Below are 15,239 nucleotides of genomic sequence, written 5' to 3'. Positions count from 1 at the left end.
ATGTTCTCTTGATCCATCTCTAGGAACTCCCTAAGTTAGGGAAAAATTGTGACACATCCTTTTTCTCAATTTGTCAATTATTTTTTTTTTATTTTTGGAGGTAGAATTTTCTTGCATGCAGAAATGCTTGAATTTTTTAAATGCTCGATTTTTATAAGATAAATTTCTTATGTGTTTTCTGAATCTGGAAGCAGAGTCAGAAGTATCTCCCCCTTCTATGCTTTTAAAACTTTACTTATTCATTTATTTAGTGTGTGTATATGTACACATATACATGCTAGACCATGCATATGGAGGTCAGAGAACAATCTGTGAGAGTCAGTTCTCTGCATGTGGGTCCCTGGGTTCAAACTCACATGGTCTGACTTGGCAGCAAGTGCCTATACTTGCTGAGCCATCTCTTCCCACTCAACTTCCTCCTTTTTTCCTCCGTATCCTTTTCTTTCTTCTCTTCCTCCTCTCTGATTTATTCCCCTCAACCTCCACTTTACTCTCTTTCTTCCCAGCAGAACCTGGGAGCGTCCTCTACGTCCACTCTCCAGAGAAGTCATTGTGCGCTGGTTCAAGGAGGAACAGCTGCCTCGCCGAGCAGGCTTCGAGAGGAACACCAAGTCCATTGCTCCCTGGTTTCATGGTAGTATACTTTCTCGGCCCCATGGCAGATGATGTTGACATGTCCAACTCTTTCTCAAATGGAAGAAGTCTTGGAGGTCTTGGAGGATGGCTGTAATCAGGGGTGTGGAGGACTTGGGCGTCCATGCTGCCTCGATTCTGCCCCCAATACTTTTGACAAGAGTCCTAGAGTCCAGAGTCACTGGGATACTAGTCATGCATCCCCTCTGTCTTCTGGACAGTTGTGAATTTGAGTCTCACTCACTGCTGTCACCACTTAGCCTCTTTGATTGTCAAGTCACTGACAAGGTTCTGTCCTTGTACTCATAAGACAGTGAGTCTCAGGCTACTGGTCCCAGGCTACTGGGGATCAGGTCCAACATCTTGTGTGCTTGATTCTGCAACTCTGTTCTTAGCCATAGCCACATCACTGCAGACTGTTGGCTCTGAAAAAAAAAAATCCTTTTTGGTTAGATGACAGATGGATGAATGAAGAGTTCAGAGTCACTCAAATGTATCAGACTAGGAGGCTGTTTAGAAATCCTTCAATTCCTTTATTACAGATAAGGAACCAAGGCTCAAAGACAGGAGGGAGTTTTCAAAAGATACTAGATGATGTGTAAAGTTAACTCCAAGAATGAATCACAAGGGCTATAGCCTCAGTCTAGTGATCCGAATATGCAATTGCTTCAAGTAGGGTAACAAATAGGGCTATGGCGTCATCAGAGACTTGCTAAAGACTTGCTACTGGCTTTGAGTTCCCTCAGCATCAGTTAGCTATCACTGCATAACAAACACTTCAAGGCACTGTACCTTAAAGCAAGTAGACCTTTATTATTTCTTCACGTGTGTCTGAATTGGCTGGGCAGTTCTAGCTTAGGTTACATGATCTTGACTGAGCTCACTAATGGTCCTCTGGCCAGCTAGCAGGTTAACTGAGGCCTGGATAGTCTAGGAGGGTCTGCTCTCTGCTTATGTGAACTCTTATAATCCATCAGTCTGGCCCAGACCATCAAGTCTCTGCAACTTGGTCTTGCTCCCCGAGCCTTCCTTCCCTAAGCACCACTTAGCTCAGGTTAGGAGAGCTTGGGGTTTCTCTGGTCAGAACCAACTTCCCTGCCACAGTTATTACCTTTGCCTGCACCTTCTCCCCTATTGTCAAATCTCCTGGTGGATGGAAGAGCCTTTGTCTTAGCCTGTATTTCTTGTGTGTTTGTCTTGGTGATAAACTGCCTTCTATTCCAGACCAGCTTCTATGTACTCTCAATTCTATCTACGTGGAGGGACGAGCCTGTGTCATTCGAGTGTAGAATCTAGTACCTTGACAGTGGATTCACTGCTGGCAGAAGAAGGCCCTCATGGGTATGTCCTGGCCATGGCACCAGCTCTGGGGAGGCACCAGAAATGCTTAGCAGGAAAATGTGCTAATTGAGCAAAGCTCTCTACACCTTTACATTAGCCTGCTGGAGCCCAAAGAGCATATGAACTCTGAGTTGTAGGCAGCAGGCAGCTGAAATGCAGTATTGAAGGTCTCTGAAGGTCATACAGGTGATGGCGCTTCCATTCCAGGCCTTGGAAGTGTCCTCACTGCTCTGTCTTCTTTGTGGCTCATCCTTCACAAAGCATTTTGGAACTCTTTAGTCAGATCCCATCATTTCTCTGCTGTGTTATCCCCCACTTCCCTTTATATACTCAAAAACCAAAAACCAAACCAAAACAAAAAGCCCCTCTAAACCCTGTTCTGAATCACAAGGCTCAGGTGACACATAATTCCCCACACCAACTTTAAGTCAACCATCTGTGCCCACCTTGCCCAGAGCTCTGCCTTTTCTTCTGTTCCTAAGTGAGGCACCCTCCTCTCCAGCTCAGGCCCTTGTCCTTGTGATTATGGTGCCTGCCTTTGCTGTCTCTCCCCAGCTCTTTGCTTGACAGATACAGTTTACTTTTCATCTGCAATATCTGCTCCTCTCAGAGGCCTTTCCTGGATCTTTTTCCAAAGCCTACTTTATTCAAGCTCTGTCAATTTGTCTTGTGTCATTCTTAAATAGCTCCCTTATATCATTAGTATTTTTCTTAATGTTCATTGTCTGTCTCCTATATGAATGTAAGTTTGGAAAGCTAAGGGCCTGGCCTATTTTCCTCAGTGCCTGCCCTGGTAGGCATCTGTGGAGAAATGGCCAAAGGTGGGCACAAGCTGTCAGAGTTAGACTTTCCAGTCCTAAATAATATCTCTTGATACTCAGCACTGGGCCCTGGCAGCTGTATGATTCTCCCCTACTACAGTGCCTAGTAATAATCTGACAACCCAGAGTGGCACAAGAGAGGGATGCCTTGTTTTTCTAATTGGTGATATGTTCAACAGGGGCAGGATCCATGTCTTAGGCACCTGTGTGTTCACATGTCACCTCTGCCTTCCAACTGCCCAGAGGTCAGGTGCTGAAACACAGCCAAGAAAAGTTTGCCGTCTTCCACTACCACCATTCTTGTTGACTTCTAGAAGACCACTATGACATCCCTACTGTGTTCATCACATATGTATGTAGGCTTTGTTGCATCTCAGAACATAGGCACCCAAAAACTCAGTGGCTATTACCAACTAAGGGTTATTTCATACTTCTGTCTTATGCTTGTTAGAAGTTAATTATAGACATCTAGGCATCAGATTGAAGTCTTGTTTCTATTGGTTTCTGGTTTCATAAAATCTGATGGTTTCATGGCAGAGGGAAAGGAAAGAATTAGTGGGTCATACAGTAGTTCCAAAGTTTCTGAATGGAACAGACACTTGCTGTGATTGTGCATAGAGGTATCATTGGCCAGAGGCAGCCGTGTCTGGTGTTTATGGTGTGGTTGAGAGTTTTGAATAATAAATAGGCTCTTATAGCTACTTGCCACTTTTGGGAATCTTCTTTCTCTTAGGCTTCCACATATTCAGCAAAATCATGGAGTGGCTTTTCATGGCCCAGAGAAAGCACAGTCAACACTCATGGGTGACCTGGCCATGTGCCCCTGGACCTGGTCCCAGAGACTCAGTGCCTTCTCTCATATTGTATGGTCTGAAGACCTTGGTGGATCCCCTGATTTGGGCCACCACCTTCCCCCCCTCATATGTACATTATTATCATCATGGAAGTAGCTTATGTTATCTCAGGTAGGTGCAAAGTACAGCTCAAATGTTCCATTAAGCAGGGGTTTGGTGGCTCTTCTGGGTGCTCAGATGTGATTCTGGTAGCCAGTGGAGAAGGCAAGTTCAAGTGATCAAATTTATCATTTTTTGGGAAGGTCTTAGAGTGTTTCAATTTTTATTTTTGTGTACAGAGACTGGCTTTGTCTCTTTCATTAGGTAAACTGTAGTGCAAATTCTAATTGGTCTTAACAATAAAAACCCAGAGTCAGAAATAGGGGTAAATGCTGAAAGATCAGAGAAGTAAAGGAGTCAGCCACTAGAGAGACTTTTTACCTCTACTGAAGACCAAATATGGTTGAGCTCCTATCTCCTCCTGCCTTATATTACTATCTCTACCTCCCTAGTGCTGGGATTAAAGGCATGTGCCACTGCCTGGCCTCTATGGTTAACTGGTAGCTAGTGCTGTACTCTGATCTATAGGCAAACTTTGTTTGTTAAAGCCCAAATAAAATATCACCACATCTCCCCCTTTTTGTCTAAAACAAAAAGAAGATTATAACTAATAAGAAAAGCTGTATGCAATAAGTACAATAACTATATGCAATATATACAGGCCATAAATACATTAACAATGTCTAGTCTATAAACATTTGACAAATTCAGAGAAAATACTCCATTATCTATCCTATTTTGGTGAGTTCAAAAGGTTGTACCTAATTTACTTTTTATTCTAATTTGTACTACCAAAACTATCTTTTAATGTCTCTCAATCCTATATACTTTACACCCCTTTATTGAATTTCTTTTTTGAATATGGTAACAAGCAAGACTATAACTACAACTATAAAGTCTTCAACTCCATCAGACTTGAGAGAGAAATATTACCAAAGTAAGCAGGAAGTGCAAGCAAGCAACTTCCAAACAGCTGGCTGCCTGGACAGTCACCCAAAGTTCCTCTGTGACATTGAGGCATCCATCTTCAGCCTACCAGCCTAGCATAGCTGACAGACTCATCTGTGAAGCAGGATTTTCTGAAGGACTGTCCTACTTTGTCTTGGCAAGGTTCTGCAGTCATTTTCTTTTGTGTCTTGCTTGTCCAATTTGGACAGCATACTTTCAGTAGTCAAGGCAAGAGCACTTTCTTTCCCAGTGGCTTACCTTTGCCACAAAGAAAGTAAATTCCATGTAGAGCTTCTTTGATGCCCATCATCTTCTCCAAAGTAGATTGGTGCTGCCAGGAGCAGACATGTCTCATTGTCATTAAAAAAAGAACTAATGTTATTAAAACATCTTAAATGCCATATTCTGTAGAACTCTGAAGTATTTGAAGACCACCTGTCTACCTAAGATATATCTCTGTTTGACCTTGAAAACATACCTAACATGTCTGCAAGTTTGATTGTAATAGGTGACTAACAACTAACCTGCATTTCTTTATTATCCTAAATAGTTTGTAATAATAACTTTTAAGGACTAGAAATTTACATTACATTGTTAAAGGAGCTGTTTAGGTACAATACCTTGAACAAGATTAGAAATGTATGTACAGTATGTTCTAAAAAATATCTCAAATTTGTGTCAATATACAAAGATACATATCAATGTAAAATATTTAAAACAAGTAGTTGCTTTTTAAAAGTAGATTCAATAATCTACCCTTTTATCCTATCATATTTATATCCCCTTTTTTCTTTTTAAAACAAGAACCCTGAATCTAATCTCTTTTTTCCAGCTTTTTACTGACCATTACTAATAACTTGTAACCAACCACCCTAAATGATGACAAATATCCATAACCCACTGAACAACCAAAAAACACCTACCCAACTTCTTGGGAGTATGGGTGTCATTTTCTTAAAATAACTTCCTGCTGTCTGGCAGTGATGGCATATTTAGGGGATCCTGAAAAGAAAAAATTGGGTTAATTGTCAAGTCCTGGGAGAGGTAGCTGATCATTTTTTTTGTCCAGTCTCTGCATAATGGAAAAGTGTAGGGCTTGTCTCAAGTCTTGGCTAGAGTAATCTGTGAGGCTGGGTCATCTCAGCTAGCCACCTCAAAATTGTCCTGAGCAGTTTGTAGTACAAAGCTGGTTTTTAGGTGGTATTTTTCAGCTTAGTGGTGTTATAATCCTGGTGGAATTGTTGTTGTGGGGTCCCATCCTCCTTTTGGAGACTTCAAAGATCACTGTTAGTCTTGGTTTTGGTTCACTGCAGAAAACTTAAACATTTTAAATGTCATATGCAGCAGATCTTGAAGAGGTTAAAGGATCAATATTTGTTATGTACACCCAGAGTACAAAAAACTTAATTCCTAGTTACCTGATAGAGACTCAAACCTGAAATCATGCACAGGAAGCTAGATGAAGTCTTTTTATGAAATTAATTAGTATTCTATATGACAACTAGTATCATGACAAAAAGTTAATATATATATTATAAATTTTGAGATAATATTCATAGATTATGAAAAAGCTTTTTTATTAAGGAATTTTTTATTCATTTTACATACCAATCACAGATCCCCCTCTCCTTCTTCCTCCCTCCCCTCTAGCCTTACCCCCATGAAAAAATTTTAAAGAGTCAAAATAAAACCAAAGGATTATGAAATTAATGGCAATAAAATAATTCCTTAATTTTTGTTTTTCTTCTGCCCCATATCAGGTACCTCTTCTGACATGAGACAGAGATTTTGGATTTTACTTTAACAAGCATGCTTGGGCTTAGAGAAGGAGAGAGCCACACTATAACTCTAAAGCCAGCTTTAATTTTTAATTGAACTGGGACTAAAGAACACATTTTGCGTTATGTGTCTGTGGAGAAAAGCAGAAAAAAAACAGTTGAGAAGATTTATGAAATTTTATCCTGTTGAAAATATGATATATCAATAGGCCAATTTATTCTTTTTCTTGGGACTTGTGTGTGTGTGTGTGTGTGTGTGTGTGTGTGTGTGTGTGTGTGTGTGTGTAGCTGGATGCTTTCATTCTCCTGAAAAGACAAAAACAAAACCCTTCCCCAAACCTAATTTTGGGGAAGTTCCCTTATAGCAAGTTATATCTGATCAAATGAAAAGCATTTGTTAGTTTTATAGGTTAGTTTAGATTGAACAGCCATGCTGTTTGATGCACTACCTACCACCTCTTTTAATCAAGAGGTCTCTCTTGTTCAAATCTAATTTTTATCAATTTTGATTTATGGTTTTTCCTGAAATTTTTTTGTTTTATTTGCTAAAGCTGTTCTATCTTCCAGAGAAATTTATATATATATATATATATATATATATATATATATATATATATATATATATATATATATATGCTGCAATAGGCATTAGGTTTTTTTAATTGCTCTTGGAAGGAGTTTCCTCCATGATGTCAGGAAATTACTGAACCGAATTTGATATGGGAGCCTGTGAGGCAAAGGGTTACCTTGACTGTCCCTTGTTGATCTATATTCATTAGTCCAATGTCTGCCTTTACCACATCTTCTGCATTCTGCTGTGATTATTCTTAGAAAAAACTTTGTTTCTAGAAATACCTTGTTTACAGTCCCTTTTTAGGTGACCTTGTTTACTGCAATTGAAACACCTGACAATTCAATTTTTCTTCAAACCTCTGGAAATTATCTCTCCTATCCAAGTATCATTATGGTTATGAGATTCAATATCGACTGTATCTCGGATCCATTCTTCTAAGGGTGCTGATCTTGCCTTTAATGGCCTAATTACCCTTTTGCATTGTGCATTAGCATTTTCAAAGCCAAAGATTCAATTATTATTTGTCTAGCTTCTGAATTTGCTATCATTCTATTTACAGCTGAAGTCAGTCTTTTTAAGAAATCAGTGAAGTTTTCTTTTGGGTCTTGTATAACTATGGTGAATGACTCAATTTTTTTTTCCTATTTCTTCAATTCTGCCTGAAGCATTCAAGGCTGTTGTGTAGCAAAGCAAAGGTGTGCTCACCATAGAGAGATTGCCTTTGTACATTATCATAATCTCCCTCTCCAAGAAGTTGGTCTTGGGAGATTTTGATACCTCTAGCCCTACTTCATTGTTCAATGGTCTTAGTCTTTCTACCAGGTCCTCCACTATAACTGAGGACCTGTCTCCAAGACTGCTGTAACCAAGTCTCTTCAGTCTTGTGGGACAATTCTATTACAAGTTGACCACAAGTTTAACATCTGCTTGACAAAAGGTGAATGCATGCCATATGAGACTATCACTTCCTTAAATCTCCTTAAATCTAACATTCCCACAGGAGTCTAATCAGTCCATACCCATTTGTGGGGCTATCTATCATTTGGCAATTCCTATAAGGTTACTGGATAAATTAAAGTTGTTTGTTGGAAAACCTTAGGCTGTTCCTCTCTAATCTTATAATACAACAATGAGATTGGTTCTCCTTTAAATTCCTCTGTCTGGGTATGAATATCTCTATGATCTGTTTTAATAAGTTTTTCTAAAATTTGTATTTAGCACTCATATTAACCAATTTTTTAGTGATAAAACAAAAAATGATAAAATCAATAATGTTTATAATTGACATTACATAAATCCCATCTAAATTAATTATCTTCTCATTTAATTGTTCATTTTCAAACTGACCAGTGTATTATCTTACAAAGACGTAATTTCCTCCATTGTAATAGTGTTTCCCATTTTTTAACATGGGAAAAACTCTCTCTCTATCTTTTTTTTTTTAACTAATTCATCCCTTTAAGAAATCCCAATTGTCTCACCAAATCTGCTGATGATGTGATGACGATGGTGAAGATGTGAGGTTGACTGCTGCTGTGTAGAACAGTAGAAGCCTGAGTGGGTTGTCAAGGCAGATACCAAATTTGGCATCAGCCCAAGGAAAGGGTCCAGGGAAAGCCCACAACCCACTGGGAGAGAAGAAGCCAAAGAGCCATCTGTCTGCGTGGGGAAATGTGAAAAAGCAGCTAACTCCTGCAGCATTTGGAGCCCAAATGCCTGTGTGTTGAGTTTGTTGTAGAGAGGCTGTAATAGAAAAATCCCAAACTTGCTCAGAGGCTTAGGGAAAAAAGAGAGGAGAACCTAGCCGGTGGGGCAGTGACTCCAGGCACATGCAGCTCCAGCCTGTGCAAAGCTACAGGCAAGCAACTTTTTTCATGAGTTCCTGCCCCACATTGGGTGCTAGATGTAGCGCGAATTTTAATTGGTCTTAATAATAAAAACCTAGAGTCAGATATAGGGGTAAATGCTGAAAGATCAGAGAGGTAAAGGAGCCAGCCACTATAGAGACTTCTTACCTCTACCAAATCCTCAGAGCTAAAAGGGCTGAGCTCCTGTCTCCTCCTGCCTTATATTATTATTCCACATTCCTAGTGCTGGGATTAAAGGCATGTGCCCCCACTGCCTGACCTCTATGGTTAACTAGTGGCTAGCTCTGCACTCTGATCTCCAGGCAAACTTTATTTGTTAGAGCCCAAATAAAATATTACTACAATAGACTGTCTTGAATAATCCATTCAAGAAAGGTCACTTGGTACAACTTAATGAAACCTGTGCTCTTTCCATATTAATAGAAACACTACCTGCACATACTCAGCAGTGACTAAAAACCATAGAGCTATTGGTCATCCATATTGCCTTCAGACATCCAGCTAGGGAAAAGGAATTTATCTTTAGTTTTACTTTCTATTTCCACGGAGAAAAAGGTAAGTTTTAGGTTGTCACAGAACAAACAGAACTCAGATTTAAGTCTTAAAATTTATGTAACTGACTTCATGTTCTGCTGACATTTTCTACCATAAAGCATGTAGGAAAATTGTTAACACACAGAACAGAACTATTTAGTGACCAAGTTTTCTTTGATCTGTGACAGAATAAAAGAAAATAGCTCATATATGGAGGACAGCAAACTGCCTTCATTTAGAAAGGAGTGGGCTATATTTATATTTTAGGATTATATTCCTTTTCAGTTTTGGTGTTAAAATGCCCCATCTTTTATGAATTGATGGAGATAGTTAACAGTGGTTACTTTAATATATTGTACTTTTGAGGAAAAACAGACCATTATCAGCCCAGTTTTGGCTCCTGAGACTTTTGTATGTGTGTACCTTGTTTATCTCTAAAATGCTAAAGTTGAGAATAACTGGAAGGTCCCAATTTCCTTCCCAATGTGGGGGGTTTCTGACGGGTATATGGGACTCTTTCTGTACCAGTCCCTACAGAGACAGAGAGCTTATCCCATGGGTAGCTTGTATCAGTCTGTTAACCCCCTTGGCAGGGACTCTGCTCATGCCTTTGGTGGAGGTCCTACTTCATGTCGCTCTCATCTTCTGGGAGTACTGGGTTCACTTAGTTATGTTCTTGTCACAGTGATGGTGTCGGTAGAAGAAAATGATGGGCAGCATCTGAGTTTCTTAGAGTCTAGGTTTAGGACCAGTACACTGTCAGTTCTACTTCATACTGCTGGCCACAATTTGTCACCTTCTCCCTTTTCCTCTCATCTTCTTCCTTTTCCTCCTGCTCCTCCTCCTGCTCCTCCTCCTGCTCCTCCTCCTCCTCCTCCTCCTCCTTCTCCTCTTCTCCTCCTTCTCCTCTTTCTTCATCTCCCCCTCCTCCTTCTGCTTCTTTCTCTTCCTCCTTCTTCCTCTTCCTTCTTGTTCTTCTTTCTTGTAAAAAACTTCAAAGTCATGTATCAAAGGGCGTGGACACAGTGAGTTAAGAAGAATTTGAAGTAATGATAAAATATATCACAATTGAAGTGATGTATTTCTATTCTTTTCCCAGGAGAGACATTCCTAGTCAGTTCAGCTGGATTTTGCTGCAGGTTAAGAATGACTAGTGTAACTTGTAGTTCTTCTGTTTTTTCAGACATTTAGATGTGTTGTGGTGAAATATAAACAGCAGGACACACAGGGATCTCAAGATACAGGGTCCTTCTCTGAACTTAGGTATGTCATTTAACTCTGTTTGTGAAATTGACATTATAACATGCACTTCACAGGATACCTATGCAAATCAAACCAACAAAGATGCCTTGTCCCCCAAAGGAGCCATATGGAAGTGCCAGTACTAGTGTCTTGGAGTGTGGGATCAACTACCAGAAGAGACTTTACCTCTTCAAGGAAATATGGTGTAGAGAAGAGAGCCCAGAGCCCAGATGGGAGGACAAGTGGAATGGAGATTATCTTCCCTCTGGGACCAACCTGGGAGGCTAATCAGCCCTCTGTTAAAAAGAGTAGCAGAAAAGCAATCCCTTTCTCTTTTGTTCATTGCCCACGTCCCAAGAATTATGAGAGTCTTGAAGTTTTTCCTGAGATGTGCCAGCACATAAGCTTGGCTCTGGGAAAAAGCTATTTTTGGACTTCAGTGTATGCCTGACATTATTGAGTGTTCTCTGTCTGAACATTGGCTCATTCAGAACACATTTCTCTTCCTTAGCTTTACTTCTAGAAAAGACTTAAAATATGTTCCATGGTTTGTTGTCTTGGCAATGATGCTTAGTGGCCTTGCTACTGCCTTTAGGGCTTAGCACAGAAAAAGGCTAATGTATGTATTGATGATGGGCATGACATTGGTAAGTGAGCCCTGTTGAGTTCTGCTCAGATGCTGGCAGTGTGCCCCAAGTGTGGACACACCCTAATTTAAGTTGGGATGACTTCACTCAGGTGGTATGTTACTGGCATGGTGCTTTTTCTTACAGCCACGAAGTATGGGACTGGCCTTCCTCATCTGTGTCGGCAGTGCTGTCTCCAGGGAGCCTAGAAGTTAGGGTGACTTTCCTTTGCCACCCTTCTGATGTATCACTTCCACGCAGTCCCTCATGTTTTACTTATACTGTGTCATCTGATATACACCATCTCACACCGCTGTGAATGGTTTCTTGAGCTGGACAAGGATCTCCCTTTACAGGTGACCACCATGAGGCCCAGAAAGCTGGAGAAAATGACTCAATCTTTCCCCACCAGTAAACCCAAGGGGTCAAACAAGACACAGGATTTTATCTATTCTTTTCTGAGTATTTCATTCCCCTTTGAATTCTCTGCTATCCAGAGATAGGTATTGGGATTTTTTTTTTCAAAAGTCCTGTTTGGATTTATAAACTCCTACTGAGATTTATACTTTTGGTACAAGCTGCCTCTCACTCTCCCTGACCCATGACCTTGCAGAGCAGGGCTGATGTGGATCCCCTAACATAGCTTGAGGAGCTCTCTGGGAATGGCCGGTTTGTTCTGAAATCAAATGGGAAGAGTGAGCCCATGAGGTGCTTGCCTTTAGCTTCCAAGATCTGTGGGAAAGAAGAACCTGGAGTGAGGCTTTGGGGGGATATTTTTGATTATGGATCGAGCCAGGAAGAGTTGCTGAGGTTTATGAGGTCTGAATGAGAGGAAGAAATGAAAAGGAAAAGAAAGATGATTGGTCCCGGTTTCAGCATCAGATGAATGAAAAAAAGTGATTAAAAAGGAAGGACATGTCTACCCCTAGGTATGATGGAGGGTAAGGTTTATTATAGATATGTGGGAGAACATAGCCAGAGGCAGAGACATCTGGGAAAGTCCAGAGTGGACATGACCAGACTGAGCTGGACCATGTGGGAGAGGGGGAAGGGAAGGGAGAGGGGAGAGAGGGGAACCAGTGCAATAGCCTGAAGGCCCAGAAGAGATGAAAACGCCAGGTAACCAAAAATGGATTATATAGAGAAGGGCAGCCCAGACCCTGGACTGGAGAAGTTTAGGATTGGGGTAAGGTATGCTAGCCACAGGGCCTTGTAAAAGATGGGGACTGAGGGATGCTAGGAGAACCTGGTGGCCAGGTCAGCTTTGATATGTTAAATAGGCACCTCAGCTATTTGTCCCAGGTTTGAAACAAAACTCAAGCACTAAAATTTTATGTGAAGTATCAACCAGGGCTGGGGACAGTAACAACATATGGTCTGTTTCCAAGGGTTACAAGTATTAAGTTTTACAAATTAATGCTACTGCTTGTTAGATGTGATAATCAACATGGTGGCTAATAGCTTTGATTAGTGGCCTTGGGAGGTGAACAATGGGACTTGTAGTGCTGGTGGCTTTGAACCTCCAGGGCACCCTGTAAATCAGTCTTGGCACTCAGATAAGAAGTAAAGATGACATCATGTGACTATACCAATTGATGATACTAATTTAGCCTCCCCTCTCAAAAATAATGCACAAATCAAAAATTTCTTTCATTATGATCATTGTTTTGAAGTCATTTCTAAAAGCCATAGGTATAACACCGGCCATTTGGAGGGCTGACATGCATGTCAAGTTAAAGAGTTCTCTTCTCTTGAGCAGAATTTGAAAAGAAAAATCTTCCATCAGTTCTTGTCTCAAATGCAAAACTTTTTAAAGGTGAAAAGAGCAGGTCATTTGACCCATTTTCTTTGTTTTTGTAGTGCTGGAGATTGAATCTGAGGCCTCGCACAGGCTAGGCAAACATTCTTCCACTGAGCGTGGTCTCGCCTTCTCCTAACATTCTTGCCTAAGGTATTCCCACTAAGAAATAAAAGAATTGTTTTCATTCTTTCCCTGAAAGTGTGCATTGGTTAGATAGCCCCAAAAGGGATTACAAAGAGCAATATTACTTTTGCTTAAGGAAAGCAGATTGCACTGAGGTCCCTAAGGTTTTGACTTTCCTTTTAGCTGTCTATAATTCTAGTGCCAGCTCTGCTCCCAAGCCCTGCATATGAAATGGGGCTGTGTACCTGAAAGGCACAGAGGCGTTATTTAACTCAGTGGCTTCCAAGGTCAGCAGACATGTGACTCCTTGTTCTTAAGCATGCACTGGGCTGTATCTTTGGGGCTGTGTTTGGCCACACCTGTGGGAGTATGATGGCTTTATATGTTTCAGTAGCTTTCTAAACATTGTTTTGGCCCTATGTCAAATACACATTGGCTATTCATTTACTCCTCACATACCTGTATGGAGTAGGCAATAATACTAAGCATTTTGTATATGGAGCTCACAGTACACCATTCTTTATGCTCCATATACGTTCACTTAGTCCATGTCTGTAACATCACCATGCATTGGCCATGCTTTTGCATAGATGAAGAAATAGGGGCCCAAAGAATTGAAGGCACTTGCCTCAGGCTACACTAATAGTAAATGGGCATGGGGAGATTCACTCTCAGGTAATCTGACTTCAGCATTTGAGGAGCTTTTCATCATGTTGAGGTTCAACCATGTTACCATCTCACCAGTCAGAGGAAACAGACTCTGAAATCACCTCAAGAAACACAGTGGTTAGGATCAGTCCTGGACATCTTGAGGTAGAAGAGATGATTGTGTCTTTAGGGGGCACTTAGTTGTACTGTGTGGGAGTCTGTCAGAGTCCAGCTCCAACCTGCCAAAGGGTTCTTTGGGGGAGGAGAGGGGAAATGAGGAAGTATTAGATAGAAAGATGGAAAGAGACAATAAGAAAGACAGAGGCACAGGATAGCTTCAGAACGGTCCTAGGTCAATACCCAGTTGCCTTGAGGTTTATTCCAAAGGGCTTTTTATACACTGCCAAGGGGTGAGGCAAAAGACCTTCCCATTTCAAGATCAAAGCACAACATACAGCCAAGTGTAGACCCTTCAAAACACCTGGTAACCATGCCCATGGCCAAATCATCCCATCATGCAGCCCTGCTGGGTAAAGCAAGCTCAGATTCTCTGACCTTGAGTAAGGTTTTACTAGGGGACTTCTGTGGGCCTCCAGAGTACTATACTGTGGGGTTGCCTTAGTTGTCATGTGTAGTTGGTTGTTTTTACTCTTTGGCTCTTTGGGGGGCCTACTACCTACCTCTCAAATAATGACACAGAGACTTATCTTTTTTATGAATGCCCAGCCTTAGCTTGGTTTGTTTCTAGCCAGCCTTTCTTAACTTAAATTATCCCATCTACCTTTTGCCTCTGGACTTTTATCTTTCTCTATTTCTGCATATCTTTTCTTTCCTTCTTATTCCATGTCTGGCTGTGTAGCTTGGTGGCTGGCTCCTGATGTCCTCTTCTTCTTCTCATTTACTTTGCTCTTCCTTAATCCCCTCTTCCCAGATTTCTTCTATTTATTCTCTCTGCCTGCCAGCCCCATCTATCATTTCTTTTGCCTAACTTTTGGCCATTCAGCTCTTTATTAGACCAGTCAGGTGTTTTAGACAGGCAAAGTAACACAGCTTCACAGAGTAAGACAAATGCAACATAAAAGAATGCAACACATCTTTGCATCATTAAACAAATATTCCACAGCATAAACAAATGTAATACATCTTTAATACTTTACAATAGTATTTCTGCCTGGGGCAGGTAGCTTCTTTTGAGGTTGATGCCAGTCCCCCCACCCAAGAACTCCTGAAGTATGCTGAGTCTTATGTAGGCAGCGAAGTTCTTAGGCAATAATCACAGTAAAACAGGTACTTACTAGTATTTGGGATTATTGAGTAACCTGAAAAGGGAAATTGAGAAGCAGGCTCCTTATGTTAAGGCATTTACAAAAACAAACAAACAAACAAAACAAAACAAAAAACATAAAGTT

General features: G+C 40.8%; 1 protein-coding gene across 3 annotated transcripts in view; it reads left to right on the top strand.

Moving 5' to 3' along the window:
- Sh2d4b (SH2 domain containing 4B) overlaps positions 1-15,239 on the top strand; it is a 90,754-nt gene that overhangs the window by 59,260 nt on the left and 16,255 nt on the right. For 2 of the 3 annotated variants that reach the window (XM_052734376.1, XM_052734377.1), the window contains exon 6: positions 510-634. In XM_052734376.1, the coding sequence (XP_052590336.1) occupies positions 510-634 (125 nt within the window). Of the gene's footprint in view, positions 1-506; positions 635-15,239 lie in introns of all 3 variants that reach the window. The other variant, XM_052734375.1, reaches the window with a different exon arrangement.

Source organism: Peromyscus californicus, unplaced genomic scaffold, assembly GCF_007827085.1.
Source record: "Peromyscus californicus insignis strain IS unplaced genomic scaffold, ASM782708v3 Scaffold_12__1_contigs__length_115047231, whole genome shotgun sequence".
In the NCBI taxonomy this organism is placed as follows: domain Eukaryota; kingdom Metazoa; phylum Chordata; class Mammalia; order Rodentia; family Cricetidae; genus Peromyscus; species Peromyscus californicus.
This window is presented reverse-complemented; position numbering and strand designations above follow the sequence as displayed.